The sequence below is a fragment of the Antrostomus carolinensis genome, unplaced genomic scaffold (genome assembly GCF_000700745.2).
Source record: "Antrostomus carolinensis isolate BGI_N321 unplaced genomic scaffold, ASM70074v2 scaffold33085, whole genome shotgun sequence".
In the NCBI taxonomy this organism is placed as follows: domain Eukaryota; kingdom Metazoa; phylum Chordata; class Aves; order Caprimulgiformes; family Caprimulgidae; genus Antrostomus; species Antrostomus carolinensis.
The window spans coordinates 23,293-37,914 of record NW_010317613.1 but is presented as its reverse complement, the minus strand read 5'-3'; the positions used below and the strand labels follow the sequence as shown (position 1 = coordinate 37,914).

At 52.2% G+C, this 14,622-nt stretch overlaps 1 protein-coding gene across 1 annotated transcript; it reads left to right on the top strand.

The window, feature by feature from the left end:
* Positions 1-12,384: 12,384 nt before the first annotated feature.
* On the top strand, positions 12,385-14,104 carry LGALS2 (galectin 2; the record flags this gene model as incomplete). Its single annotated transcript, XM_010168644.1, has 3 exons — positions 12,385-12,467; positions 12,743-12,902; positions 13,958-14,104. Coding segments are annotated over 3 exons (390 nt in total), but the record flags the coding sequence as incomplete, so codon positions are not given.
* Positions 14,105-14,622: the final 518 nt, after the last annotated feature.

Sequence of the window (14,622 nt, the reverse complement as noted above, 5' to 3'; positions counted from 1 at the left end):
TCGCCTGGGAGAGGGGGTTTTCCATCCACCAGCCCATCTTTTAACCACCCCGTCGCCCTCGCTCTGTCCCGAGGCGTGTTTGGTTTCTCTGCCTCGTGTGATTGTACGAACCCTGCGATGTTTTTCAGATGCGCTTGTGCGCGGCAGCGAGAGCCTTTGTGCACTTCCTGCTGGGTCGTGGGCTCTGGCCTGTGACGTGAAGTTGCCTTTCCCCTGCCACGTTTGTCTTTCCTTGGCAAGACGTTCTGTTGGAGAGCTTTCACTTTCCTGAAGCTTGGTACTGCAGTCTTTTGTTCCCTTTTCTTGTTTTCCAGCTCCGGCTGAACTGCAGCAGCCAGTTCCTGGGTTTTTGGCTCAGTTTTACCTCTGCTACTTTCTCTTGGAATGAGGCTGGCAGCACCTCTCCTGACATCACCTCCAACCACGCACCTCTTACGCAATCCTCTGGATTTGCAGCCCTGCTATTCCCTGACCTTGGCTAATCTTCCTTTTGCAATACTTCTAAGCACCTTTCCCAGTGGAGAGTTGCAATTAGAGAGGCAAGTATAGAGTTGCATACTTCTCTAGAGGGAGAGCAGGTTTGAGCTCCTTTAATCTAATAGGAAATGTCTCCTTCCCTTTCATGTGCAGCACTTTCTTGTGGTATGCAGTCATCCACCAGGATTGCTCCCTTCCATTTCTTTCAGCGTTTCCCTTTTTGCTGTAGGAAGACCTGTCCCCCGTGATCAAAGGCATCCTTCTGCAACTACAGGAGCAGAATGAGGAAACAGGATGCTGGATAAGGGATCAGAAAACCTGCTGGTTACATCTCTGCAATTAAACATGTCTCGGAGCAAGACTCAAGGAAATGCATATCTATGCTCGCTGCCTCGGTTTCCCTGGTCATTAGCATGGGGGTAATTGCACTTGCTTCCTTTGGGGAATTGCCTTGACGTCTGTGTACTAAATTTCCTTTCTATGTTGGCTCTGTCATTAGAGCAACTGGCTCAGTGAGACAAGCAAGTGACAGAAGCAAATACCAGAGTTAGAGGTGAGCTGAGCAGCTTGCTGTGTCCTTTGAGCCCTTCCAGACTGGGCAACTCAGGTTCTCTTAATCCCTGGACCCAGCTGGCGGCAGTGCCCTCCTGGCCAGTGTAGGGAGCGGCAGTGCCTCGTTATCCTCTGGGGAAGGCTCGGCTGCTGCCAATATTTTCTTTCCAAGTGATTCTGGACAACCAGGGAATACTCTGAGAACATGGGAAGACTCTTGCTGCTGAGGACTAGTATCATCAGCAGGCAAAGACAAAAGAAAATCAACAGGACCCAAGCCCTAGTCGTAGCTGTCTTGGGGACTGATAGGTTCTGTACCTGGGTAAGCAAAAAACAACAGGGAGAGGAAGACCTGTCAGGTTAGAGAGAGCAGCTTAAATTTATGGGGCTGAAGCGAGCATGGAAGTCTGGAGCCCACAAGGGGGAGCGTTGATGGAGTCATTCCCTGCACTGCTGATGAGATCAGCTCCAGGCTGGAACAGATCTGCTACCAGTACAATGTGCTGGGGATTCAGGTGAGAGGGGCACTTGAAATGGTGAACAGATTCACCTGTTCTCGCTCTGCCCCCACTTGCTGTGTTATCACTAGCAGGCGGAAGGGGTATCATTATAAACCATGAGTGTTGTGCTTAGAGTCTAAGAGCCTGGATTTTGCTGAGATACAGTTTGGCTGTAAAGAACAGCAGGAGGGAGAAAAAGGAGAAAAATCCTATTGCAAAGGCATTTTTCATGGGCATCCAAGCACGATCCGAGCAGAGATCAGCAACATGAAACTAGGCATCCTGGAGCAAATCAGGGAGCCCAGCTGCGGCAAATCCCCAAGCCTGGATGATGAATACATCCCTGCATTGCGGCGACAATGAAGTGTGACTTAGTGAAGCATTTGCTGGGGATGTTTAGCGTAGCAGCAGCCCAGGGAGCTCAGAGGCGCAGCCGTGTGCAGCCTCTCTTTTACAACGTGGCACGGGGAGGAGGCATTCCCGCTGCAGGGTGCCCCAGTGCTGAATGCATGTGCTCTTGGCTGTGCAGCTGGCTCAGGTTTGGCAGCTGGTGAGCTTGAATAGATGGGTTTTGGCCCGGGCTTGAAAATCCCCCTTTGCCAGCGATCCTGCTTTGGCTGCAGCTGCCTCAGGTTCCCTAGGAAACTTCAGCGCTGGCTTAAATTTGGACTTTGAAACAGCAGGAGGAAGCAGTCTGGTGGCTCTCTCCCTCCAGCCTGGCTGCTCGGGCTCTGCCGCTTGGCACTGCGGGCAGCTTCAGCCCCGCTCTCGGCGGCGGCGAGGAGCAGCGGGGCAGAGTGAACCCAGTGCCAGGGCATGGTGGACATGGGGTTAGGAATGAAAAGAAAACGGTGACCCAGGAGGAGGAGGGAGATGCAGAGTCTGTGCACACAGATTTCCCAAGGGAGGACCTGGCCTTTTGTAGGCTCCTTTCTGGTCTCTCTGACTTCGTCTGTCTTAGTAAATGCAACAGGAGCAGGGCCAGGCCCGAGCGCTGCCTGGGGACCATGGCTCGTGCCGTGAGGTTGTTAGCACCCTCCCTTGGCCTGGTTTTGGGCTGTGCCGCGGCGCCCAGGCATGGCTGGGGGACAGGGTGGGCTGGACACCATTCCCAGCAGAGCCTTGGTGTCTCCCCGTGTTTAACCCCATGGATGGGAGCTGTGCCCTGCTCCTTGCTATTGGGACCAAGAGCGAAATGGCTACACCCTGTAAGCTCAGGTCCCTCTGAAGGCAGCTTTTGAAGTGCAGTTGCCTGCAGCCTGCATATTTACCCCCTAATTTTCCACCTTTTCCCTCTCCGAAGATGGGAAATGTTACACAACAGGTTGTAGGTGAATGTGTGGGGTGGGAGCGTGTGGGCCAGACTGAAACTGGGAAACAGTCTGTCTGCTGGGCACGGCTGAACACAGGGTTGTGACTCAGTGTCCTATACCATGCTATGGATCACTGGCCATGTTTGACCTCCTGCCTTGGGGGTGGGAGAGATGCTATGGGGAAGTGTTGCCCGAGTGCATGAGGTCATGGGGGTGTGGGGGTCAGCTCCTGGATGTAGAGGATCAGCCAGGCCTGAGTGCACAGACACATTGAATTTGCCCCCAGAGCTCTCCTGCCTTGGGCAGGCAGAACGAGGAGCCCACCATGTTGCCACAGAGCACGCCATTCTGCAAGGGCTTCCTGTGCACACACAGTTCTGTCCTGTTCCCCCACCACCACAAACTACATCAGGCTTGGCAATTCACTCAGGGAGCAGAATGGGGGCAGAACTCATGTGTCCCCCATTTAATGTGCTGCTGACAGATGAGTCCCCCAGCCAGGAGAAGAAGTCTCAGGCACACACCTCCGGGTGCTTCCGAATGGCCTCTGCCTGGAGGGGCTGTGTTCAAGCGGCACGCTGCTGTTCCCCTCAGCCCAGTGGGCTTTTCGAAGGCAGTGTCCACCTTCTGGGTCTCACTGCAACCACGTTGCACCGTTGCCACCCCTGATTTACAGCCCAGGTCTCCCTCCTCTGAGCAGAAGGAGGAGATGCTCCCAGCAGAGGCTTCTCCTCTTTCCACCTCCCTCCTTGCACAGAGTAGCTTTGTGTCTCGAGTAGCTCGTCTCCCCGTAGCAGTGGCCTGGCTGAATTTTGGGAGGAGGATGTGTGCTGGGAGTTGATGGGGTTACAAACAGCAGTGTCGCAGTGTGGTTTAAGGGTGGGCTGTGAGACCCCTTCGTCCAGCCAGCACCTAGCTGTGTTGCTCCTGTGGCCGGCCAGCTGCTTGCTGGTGTCCAGAGCAGGCGCCAGGCTCTCTTCAGCTCATCCTGAGCCGGGTCCCTGGGGAGCTGTGTCTCTGCTGGAACTGTTCAGGAAAGATTCCCACCCCTTTCCTAATGAGACCGAGTGAGTAATAGAGATGTTCCTCAGGGACAGTGTTGTAAGGAGTGCTACGTGCATGTTCAGGACCAGAGAGCAGGTCTCCACTAGCTTTTCCCTGCTGTTGTGTAGCAGACATTGATGCATGTCCCATCTTGACAGAAGAGATAAGCTATCTGCGTGCAGATGGGAACTTGCCTGGCAGTTGCAGCCACTGATCCTCCTTGCATTGTTCTTAAAAGATCTCTTGGCTTGGCAAGTCTGTTTGTTGCACGGTAAATGGCAATGTGTTTGGGGCTATTCAGCCTGGGATATGATAAGATTTGTCTGGTGTGAGTCGTGTTCAAAGCATTTAGTTTGTAATACCCTTTGCCCCTCTCTGGAGCAAGTCTTCTCCATCCAGGTTTCTGATGGTAATTAAAGCATTGCTGCTGAGGGGCTCTCAGGGGGACCAGCACAAAGAAATCTGGGGGCAGTCAGAGAGACACAGCCGGGTTCTGGCCTGGGTGTCTTGCCAGTGGTGGGGAAAATAAGGACAGCAGAACGAGGCACAAACTGGTTGGAAGGAAAAGAGAGCCAGAGAGAACAAACAGCCTAGCATGACTACGAGGAATGCAAAATAAACATCCACTGTGGTCAAGTGAGGGCTTATGTACTACTGACTACATGGGATGGGTCAGAGGCTCACAGGAGCAGTCCAGAGGAAGGACAGGACACCCACATGGGACTGGTAGGCAAAACAGGGTGTCCTCAAATGCACAGGGTGTCCTTTAGTGCCCAGTATAGTGCTGGGAGGGGAGTTGAAGTGTCCCAGCAGTGCAAAGTAGCTCAAGCAGCTGCTGCTCTGCTCCTTGTGGTACCACGTGGAGATGAAACATCTCTGGGCAGTGCCATGACCCAGCAAGATCAGGTGCTGGCTTCAAAAGCTCCTTCACCTGGTGGCAGCTCTAAGCAAGGCTGTGGCTGTAGCTCCTCAGTGGGAAGCAGGGGAAAAAGTAATTTAGCGCTCCTTGTGCCAGTGAGAGTTGGGACCTCCTCTGCTCTTTGGTTGTCCTTGGAGCTTCTCAGCAGGTCAGGCTTAGCTCTTTTGCCTGTGGCTCTCTCTGAGGGTCCATGGGTTCATGTATTTCTGATGTTCTTCCCTCTGGAACTGGGGAGGAGAGGAACAGTGAGTTGGTTGTGTGAGCATGTCTTTTCTTAGGTCTCCTTCAGATGCCTGCAGTTCCTTCTTTAGATGCCCATTGCCTGCACTGAGTCAGTCATTTTGGGATTTGGATTCCCTTTTTTGGGGCAGCTTTTCTTTCCTATTTCCATCTGGTTTGGTTTTTACCATTTCATTTTGCAGGGCCATCAAAGAGAATTTTTTCAAACTGATTTTGGAGCAACAGATAGTTTTGACTTGACAACCTCTTCCTCTGCAAACCTCAGCCATGCCCTTAGATCCAGGGTGGGTCATCCCTTCAGACCAGCTCAAAGCTGAGGGTAGTAAGGTGGCTTGCTGCTTCCTGGCGGGGATGAAAGATATTTGGCTTTAGTGACGTGAACATGGGAAAACAGACCTTTTATTTTATTTATTTTTTTTTGCTCCCCTTCTTTCCAGCCCATGAGCTGTGAGTTCTTGTGGCTTTTCAAAACTTGCTATTTCTCCCTTAGCATTTTCAGCATTTTCTTCTTTCTTTTTTTTCTCCAGTGGATGAGCCACCCTTGGCGTCGTGCCTCGTGCGTGTGACTCAGATGGATTCTACTTGTCTGAAGGATTCCTGCAAGTCCTCAGAGTTGTTCAACCCGCCTGGGCTGAGCACTGGAGCCCGTGAGAAACACTCAAAGTGAGTTGTGCGGTGCCAGCAGCCTTTGTCTCCCTGTGCACGATGGACCACTGTGCGCCGGGACTCGGCAGTCACTCTCGCTGCATGCCCTTGCTGTCCTGTGGGGTTGAATCTGGGATGGCTGCTTGGAGCTCACTGGAGGGAGGTCCCCATGGACCTTTTGTGTATGGCCAACACTGTGTTTCTTTTCTGCTTATTTGAGTTCCAGCCAGCTGGCCTCACGCTGTCTTTGTTGTGGGAAATGGTCCCCTTGAAGTCAGGGGAGTTGGGCTTGGGGCATCTCAGAAGTCCCTTGGCTTCCACTGTTGGAAGCCATTTGTTCACTCTGAATGCCTCTGGTTTTCAGACTTAATTGGACCCACCCAAGGGCTAATTTATTTCAGAGGCACTAAATGCCTTGGTACCTCCTACTGATAGTAGGTGGTATGGTGAGAAATCAGCGTCTCTGATACTCAGGCTGCCTTATCCAAGGGAACTCAGCTTCCTTTTAGCTTCTAGGACAGGTTTGCAAAGCTGGATTTAGTTAATTATTTATTTATTTATTAAATATGTCCATGGGAGCTTTAAGATGAGACACTAAATAAGAGAGTTTTTTTGGATGTGTGCTTTGGTATCTCTGCCTTAATTTCCCCATGTACAAGATGAGGTGGGTGCCATCTTCCTTACTCAGTGGTAGGATAAAGCTGTTGGAGATCTTAATCTTTTAATGCAAGATGCAAGTGGAGCATAAGACCTGATGAAGCTGATCCTTTGTGGCTAGCTCTTCGGAAAATCCTTTTCCCATTAAGCTAATAATACCTTGTGCAGCAAGTCTGGGTAAGGCTGGGAGATCACAAATGTCCAGGAGAGGGGAACGCCATGGGCCTTCTATGCATCTTCTCTTTGCCAGTAGGGAAGCTTTCAACACAAGTACATTTTTCTCTCCAGACGTGTTTTTGAAAGCCTTTCCCACATCCCACATTCCTGGCGTGCCCCCATGAGGGAAAGAATTAGAGAAATGAAGGCTGGAAATGGAACTGGGTGGCATGTAATCAGTCCTCTGACCTCCCTTCCCCACCCTCTGCTGGTTCTGTTAATTCTGCTGCCCCTCAGGCAAGCTGGGAACCAGTAAGATGTGACTCATCTGGCTGCTTGGGTTGATGAAATGGCCCTGATGCCTTATGAGCAGCTCCTATGCACAGGAACTACCTTCCTCCCTTCTCTATGCACAACGTGCAGCACACGGAAGTGTTGTTGTAGACTTCAGAGCTGCCTGAGAGAGATGTCCCTTCTGAAGGCATAAGGACATAGCTTGGCCCTGGGAATGGAAATCATCTATCAGAGTGCACTTGAGCTTCCCATGGAGATGGGAGATGCCAGTCACTGTGGCCTTTCTGATAGGGTAGGGAGAGAGATGGAGTCTGAGGCTACCTCCCTCCCCTGTGCTCTTGATCTGCTCCACTGCTTGGTGCAGGTTCCCTCCACTGCTTACCTCCACTTCACTCCTTACCCTGAAGAAAGGTGGGTTTTTTTCCACATTTTAGCTCTTCAGCCAGCTTTGTCCTTCCTCCTCCTTATTCCCTGCATCCTAAGGAAGAGAAATTGCACCCTACAGATGAAGAGGGATGAGGCTGGTGGAGACCCTGCAGGAGGCTGATGGCCTGTAATCCCTTGCCCCCAGGTTCAGAGCATGGACGCTACTTCCATACTTCCCACAGAGGCTCCGGGTGACACAGTCAGGGAGATGGGGCAGGAGGGGTGGTAGGAGATTCACCTCCAATTCTTTGTTCCTTCCTGTTTTAGTTGATTTGAATGCAGAGGATTCAGTGTCTTCCCTAGAGGAGCTGTCCCACTCTGGTTAACCTCTTAGGCAGGAGGTTAGTGCTCATGGGCACCAGTTTCCTTGTGCTCATCAGTGACTTGGCTTCTCCTGCATCCTGGAAAACCCTCTCCTGTATGCACCCTCCAGATCCACAGACCTGCTTATCCAGTCTCCTGCTTGCCTCAGTGTTTGGCTGAGGTAAGTCCTTTTTGTTCTCCCGGTCCTCCTCTCTTAGGAAGGTGTCTGGCTTTCAGACCTTAGGGATCAGTTGGGTGAGGGTTGCAGCACTACTTGCTGAGAGGCAAGCTAACACCTCTTCACTTAAAGGGGAAACCAGTCCCGTCAAACCTATCTGGGAATTTTTGTGGCTGGCAGGAGGAGGACTGAGTAGCTCCACCAGAAGGTAATGGAAGCCTCTTCTTGGTCCTGTCCTGAGCCCTGGCCTCTGAAAATCCAGAGCTCAGCTTCTTGCAATCCACCCCACAGCCCTCTAAGGCAGGGAGCATTCCTCGCTAGGCTTCATAAAAGGGGGAAACTGAGTCAGAAACATGGCTTAATTGCAACTATGGAGAGGAACTGCAACCAGGGCCCAGATGAGGTCAGAGAACATGGTTTAAATCAGGTCACCGCTCGATATTTATTGTGTGGGGTTTTTCTTTTTTCTTTACTCCCGCACTGAAATCCTTCCCCAGAGGCTATTCAAGGAAATAAATAACCAGTGGAAAGGGACAATAGCTCGCTGTGGAGTACAAATTATATGAAGCAGTAGGAAATAATAGCAGAGCAAGCAGCTGCTGCTCCGAGAAAGAATGTATGGTTGCTCTCTCCAGCTCCCTTTGCCTTGAGCGGACACGGATGCCTAGTCCTCAGCTCTGGCTCCCTGGTGCCTTGAGTGCAGAATGGGACAGGCGCCTTTTCCCCCTGCAGTGTCCTCCTCCAGTGCCACTAATTAGTGCCATTCTGAAACCACAGCCTTTCGTTAGGGTGCTAAGGGGATCTCTGGCCTCTTCTCACAGGGCTTGGTTTGAGGCATTCCCACAGCTGGCATGGCCACCTCGTCTCCCCCTCCCTCCCTCTTCCCTTCTGGGTTGAGCATCACATCTGGTGAAGACCCCTGTCACTCCTATGAGGGACTATTCATAGCTTGTGTCATCTGGAGAAGGTGCATTGGCTGTCCTGTCCTCCGAGCTCCTTGGAGCCCTTCCTCAGACACCATTAGGAGGGATGGTGGGGACCATTTTGGTGTGCTGGTATGGATTTTAGGGGCTGCCCCCTGCCATAAAAGGCCCTGAGAAACTTCTCACAGCTGGGGCGGTTGGGCTACCTTGGCTGGGAATTGGGGAAGCCTCTGGTTTTCCTCAGGGCTTCACACCTAGCTGGCGTATCTCCTGCCCAAGGAAGAAAACAAAATAAATACTGCTGCCAGTAATGATGCTGCCGAGGATCTTGGCAGCGTGCTGGGGAGGGTGGCATTCGGTCTGTTCTCAATAGCTGTGTGGGTGCCCTACGGTAGAGGTGGCAGCTCTGGGCAATGGTACATGAGGTGCTGCTTTTTGGAGCCACCCCAAGGATCCTGAGCTCCCCCCAGGACTAGAGAGAAGGTTAGGAAGGACAGTTAACTGCAAAACCTACCTCATGGGACCTCTGCAAATGAAATTGCCACATTTCATGTGGTGAAAGCACTCTGCAGACGACCTGGTCTGCCACCCTTCTGGATGAAAGCACACATAGTTGCATTTGTCTCTTCCCTCTTTAAAATACCATTTTTCCTCTTTTCTCCATGTAAAATTTCATGCCTGCCTGCACCCCATTTGGAAGCTCGACTTGCCATCAGGTTGGACATGGCCCCCACCCTCACAACCAGTGACTCCTTGGTGGGACTCTGCTGTTCCAAGGCACCTTTTGGGAATGCAGCAAAGCCTCCTCCGGTGCCAGCGGTGTGAACATGGGCATCCCACACCAGTACGGGCCAACTGCCCTCTGGCCAGGATGAACATCTCTACAGTTGCCCTGGAGAGAAACTCCCAGGCAAGGACCCTATTATAGGATTGTCTCTCTGAGGGTGAAGGGTTCCTGGATCACTTGCACCGCTGACTGCTGTCTTCCACAACCATTGTTTGTATTTTCCTCTCTCCACCTCCTTTGCAGATGCCTTTTAGCCAGATTTCCTCTTTCTTTGGGATTTACATTCCCATCATGTCACTGTTTCCTTGGGCTTTCTGCTTTGCAGTGTCTGCAGGGAAGTTATCAACCTGCCCCTGTCACCGTCCATCATCCCGATGCCACCTCCAATTGCACTGGAGGATTTCAGTTCTTCTAGGGTCTGTAAAGTCTCAGACCCTTCCTACGTGGGGGGCATGAGAGGGGCCATCTGCACAGGGCTGGTGTCTGACCATGCGGAGGTTCAGCTCTGCAGACGAAGGAAGTCACCAGCGCTGGCAGAGTTGCTGCCTGGTTTCCCACTATTGTTCCCAGTGGCAAATAAAAGGGGGGTGAACGCCCCTGCTGAGCATTGTAGGAGGGGGGTTAATGTTATCTTGATAAAGTCTCACGGCCCCTCTCTGAGCAGCTCGTGCCTCTTTCCTGCCCGTCTTCCCTCCCTGCATGTTCTCACATCCGTGGTACTCGCGGCTCTGCACATAACTCTCTGCACGGGCAGTTTTCCCCGTCCCTCAGACACATCGTGCTCTTTCCTGGGCAGCCTCACGCTCAGCCAGTGGGCTCAGTGGATGAATCCCAGTCACAGCAATGTTTCTGTCTGCTCCATGCTGGGCTGTGTGGGAACTGGGGTGAAGGCTCCTCTAGGTTGCTGGCCCAGGATCTGTGTCTGGTCACTGCTGCGACGTTCCTGTGTCACTTTAGCCAGCCACGTAGGACAGGATTTTTCTGACTGAGTTAAGGGTCTGTCTTGGGATGTCATCTCTTGAGCCCCAGAAGTGTTTGTTTCTCCCTGCTGGCTTCGTGTGCATTCAGGTAACTAACCCTGATGCTGGCTATGCAAGCATTGTCTTTGTCCTGCCCTTGTCCCCACAAAGGGACAACATGAGTTGCTGGAAAGAGAAACCTCTTGGAGCCAGTGGGATATTTTGGGAGGAGGGGCTCTGGGCTTTCCCTGGGATGGCTGAAGGGTAGCAGGGTGACATGAAGGTGTGTGTGGGATGCGTCAGTGGGAAAAAGACCCAGTGCCAGGAGCCGCCATCCCCAGCACCTGCTCCTGCTGGCTCCACGCTCAGCCCAGGGGAAATTCACCAACAGCTTCAGTGACCTCAACAGCAAACAAATTTCCCAAGCTTGCTGGGCTTTATGGCCCCCTGCTCATAGGAAACACCTCCGGGAAGGGAGTGCTTATCAGCATTTACCTTTGCTTGCTTCAGGAGGTTTTGGGGAAGGGCAGAAGCCGTCTCCCAGCTGGCTCTGCAGCAGCAGGATGACTTCACTCAGCTGTTCTCTGCAGGGCTTGGGAAGGGTGGCTGAGGGACTGCTGGTCTCCCAGGCCTTGGCCTCCCTCTTACTTTCCCACTGACTTCTGGAGTCTGGGAATACAGCACCGGTTTTTTCAACCAAAGCTGGGATATTGTCTACGGACTCGTAGCTCTTACCTGGGAAGGCGACATCAGGGGTGATGCTCCCCTGTGGGGACAACATTCCCATGTCTTAGGGTTAGGGAGGATGGGGCTATTGGACCTGCTGTGCTTGGCTCCTCAGGCTAAAAGTTCTGGGTTTCAATGGAGCTCAGATGGGAGGTTGCAGGGAGCTCCCACCTATTGCTAGTGCAATCTATGCAGCTGGGGCTGCATCTAGAGCTGCAAGAAGGGAAGGAGCTGGGATGCTACTCATGTCTTGTGCAAAGGACTGTTCAGAGCTCATGTCATCTAGACGGGATGTGTTGGCTGCCCTCTTCTTGAGCCCCTTGGAGCCCTTCCTCAGAGCACCATGGGGAGGGATGGTGGGGACCATTTTGGTGTGCTGGTGCGGATTTTGAGGGCTGCCTCCTGCCACAAAAGCAAGGATCTGAGAGGCTTCTTTTGGCTGCGCTGTTACATGCAGAAAAGAAGTGAACGTGGTGGTCACACCTCCATGGCCAGCTGGGAAGATGATTGTCCTATGTGGTGGCTGGAGTAACACCACTAAGGGCTGTGTGTGGTGGTCCCTCCAGTGAGAGCCCACTGAGGAGGATGGGAATTGGTTGTATTTCCAAAAGTCCCTACTGAGAGGAAGTCTACATAGGGAAGCTATTTCTTTGGATCAAAGTCTCCTGGCTTAATAGCAGCCAGTGGGGCCTTACAGAGGCAGGAGTTAACTGAGGCTGTTAATGTGTAAGCCACAAGGAAGTCTAGGGATGTAAGGTCCTCTGTGCAAAGTGTTTCTGAGCTAAACCACTGGTGGCTCCCTGCCTGGTTACTCTGTCCCCTGGGGAAGATGGCTGTAAGGGCTGCTGCTCCTGTTCTCTGTCACCCAGGGTCCCCAGTTCAGCAAGCCACAGCCACCTCTGCTTTCACCACTTGCAATTTTTGGGCTGCAGGCAATGCTGCCCACCAAACCCTGGGTTGCGCCCCTCTGCTTTAACCCTCTTTGTACCTCTGCTCTTACGCTCTCCTTTCATTCTGCTGAGGGCAAGCCTGCTTTCATCTCTTCTTTCTCTGATGTCTTTTCTCCCTTGCTGGCTTCACACAGCCCACTCTTCCCTCACTGAGTGAGAAGCCCATGCAAGACCTCCAGCACGGGGAGTTTTTGGCCATGGGAGGAACACCAGCTGAAAGCAGTAGATGTTCTTTTGGCTGGGGCACCTTCTCCAAGCAGCACCCTCTCACTTGTGGTAGCAAGGTGGGGGAATGGCTGAAGGAGCCCCACAGACTATTTTTCTCTCTGCCTTAGGAAAAATTTGAAATCTTCAACCTGGATATGAAGACTGGGGACACCCTGAAGATCAAGGGCAAGGTATCCAGTGATGCTGATGGGTAAGTACAAAGAAACCACCTCAACTTGCCAGCACTGAAGGTGGGCTGCAGAGGGAGGTGGTTTTCCAAGGTCGCCAGGGACAAAAAGTGTGAGCACAGCTCAGTGTTAGGGGAGCCCCTATGGCACCACTGTGCAAACTCCCGCAGTTCCTGAGCAGAATGAGGAAACAGGCAGCACTGATGGAGGAACCGGGTGCAGGGCCATGTGTTGGATCTCAGGTCTTCCAAGACCCTGTCCTCCTTCTGCGGCTGACCTTCCTCCTGTTCACCCACAGCTTCAGCATCAATCTTGGCTGCAGCTCCTCAGATCTGGCTCTTCACTTCAATCCCCGCTTCAATGAGTCTGTCATCGTCTGCAACTCCAGGTGCTCCAAAGCCTGGCAGGCAGAGCATCGTGATAACAACCTCTGTTTCTCCAAGGGCTCTACTATCAAGGTGAGGGGTCTGTGCTGGCATGGGGTTGTGGGGTGTGTGTGTGTGTGGTGGGGGTTAGCAGATGCCTGTATCCTAGTCCCTATCCAATGCCTCCTGCTCCCTCCCAGCAGCCCCTTGTCCTCATCCCTTGGGTTTTTGGTTCTGATTGCCATTTCCACATCTCCTTCAAAACCTCAATGCTTCTTCTGGCAACTTTGTGTGAGCCCTGTCTGTCTCAGGCTTTATAAGTGCTTCCTGCCCTCCATACCTGCTCAGCAGGTGAGTGCATCAGGGGCATGTATGAAGGTAAAAGGGATCTCCAAGAAGCAAGATCTTGCTGCTCTCTACTTATTTCTCTCCCTAATTCCCTCCTATGCAAATACAGTTTGGATCAGTGTCCAAAAACCTCTTCCTCAGCTGTTCTGTTTTCACTGCTCCTGGATCCATTCTGCAAATCTGCCTTCCCTCTCCTCCTGCCAAGGATACTGTCCTAGTTGCTGTCTCACCCCATCTGATGTCCTGAGACATTAACAGGGCTGCATTTAGGAGCAGTCCTGTTCCTATTGCTGTAGAGGGGAAGGTTGTTTCCTCAGTCACGGCTGGCTTTTGGGTAAGGGGTGTCGAGGTGACAGCTTGGAGGAACAACCCCATTAATTTGTAATGAACAGCACTGCGTTCTTGTCCTGTCTGCTTGAGCATGTTTATCAGTGAAGCTCCTTTTTCCAGGTTCTGGTGAGCTGCTGAGGGAATTGGGTTGTCAGGTTTACTCTGCCTGTTCAGAGCAGATCTAAGCCATGTGGCATATAAAGACACACTTGGGTTTAACTGAATTTACAATCTGAGTAGCTGAAACAGCCCCAGGAGATGTCCTGTCTCCGTGCTATTGTTTAGATACCCCCGGTATCAACTGCTCCTTTACTGTATCCCCCTCAGCTCAACCCCAGGCATGTTGCTTAAGGCTTGTAGAGACCAAGTCTGACCCTCACATGTAGCAGTCAGGCCTTTTGCCTAGATACTCACTTCCTAATCTCCTCCTTGTCCCCAATTCCTGCCCTTCCTCCCCTCTCTTCTCCCAGATCCTCATTGAAATGCTGGCAGACAAATTCCAAGTGAAACTACCTGATGGGCATGAAGTGGAGTTCCCCAACAGGCACTGCTACAACAAGATCAGCTACATGAGCGTCAAGGGAGGCTTCAGGGTCACCTCCTTCAAGCTGGACTGATGGGCACCACTTCTGAGCTCTAATAAAAACCCAAGCAGTGGCAGGCTGCTTGCTCCAGCTGCTTTGGCTTCTACAAGATCTCTGTCTCTTTGTGAGACACCAACAAAACCCAAGGTTTTTCCACCAGCAAGAGGAGCCCTTGTTGGATGGAAATAGCTCCTAGATAATGCCAGGTGCTTTTCCAGGTCAGACCAGGATGCGAGGTTGAATGGATAGTACGTAGGGCTAAGCTGGCTGCAGGTGGGGTTCAGGAGGAGGGTGATACTGGGTGATTGATTGGGGAGTGGTTGTGTAATCTCTTCACAATGCACCGTTGCTTCCTGCACCCCTTTTGGGAGGGAGGGGAACAAAAGCATTGACGTGAATGATGTGGCATCTGGTGCCACAGAAGTGCATAATTCAGTGTTAGGTTTGGGAACCTCAGGGCATGGGTTTGATGGGTTCCTCTTGGCTGCTCTCACAGCCAGCGGGCAGGAGGAAGGGGTGCCTTGCCCTCCCGGTACCATGCAAAGCACTAG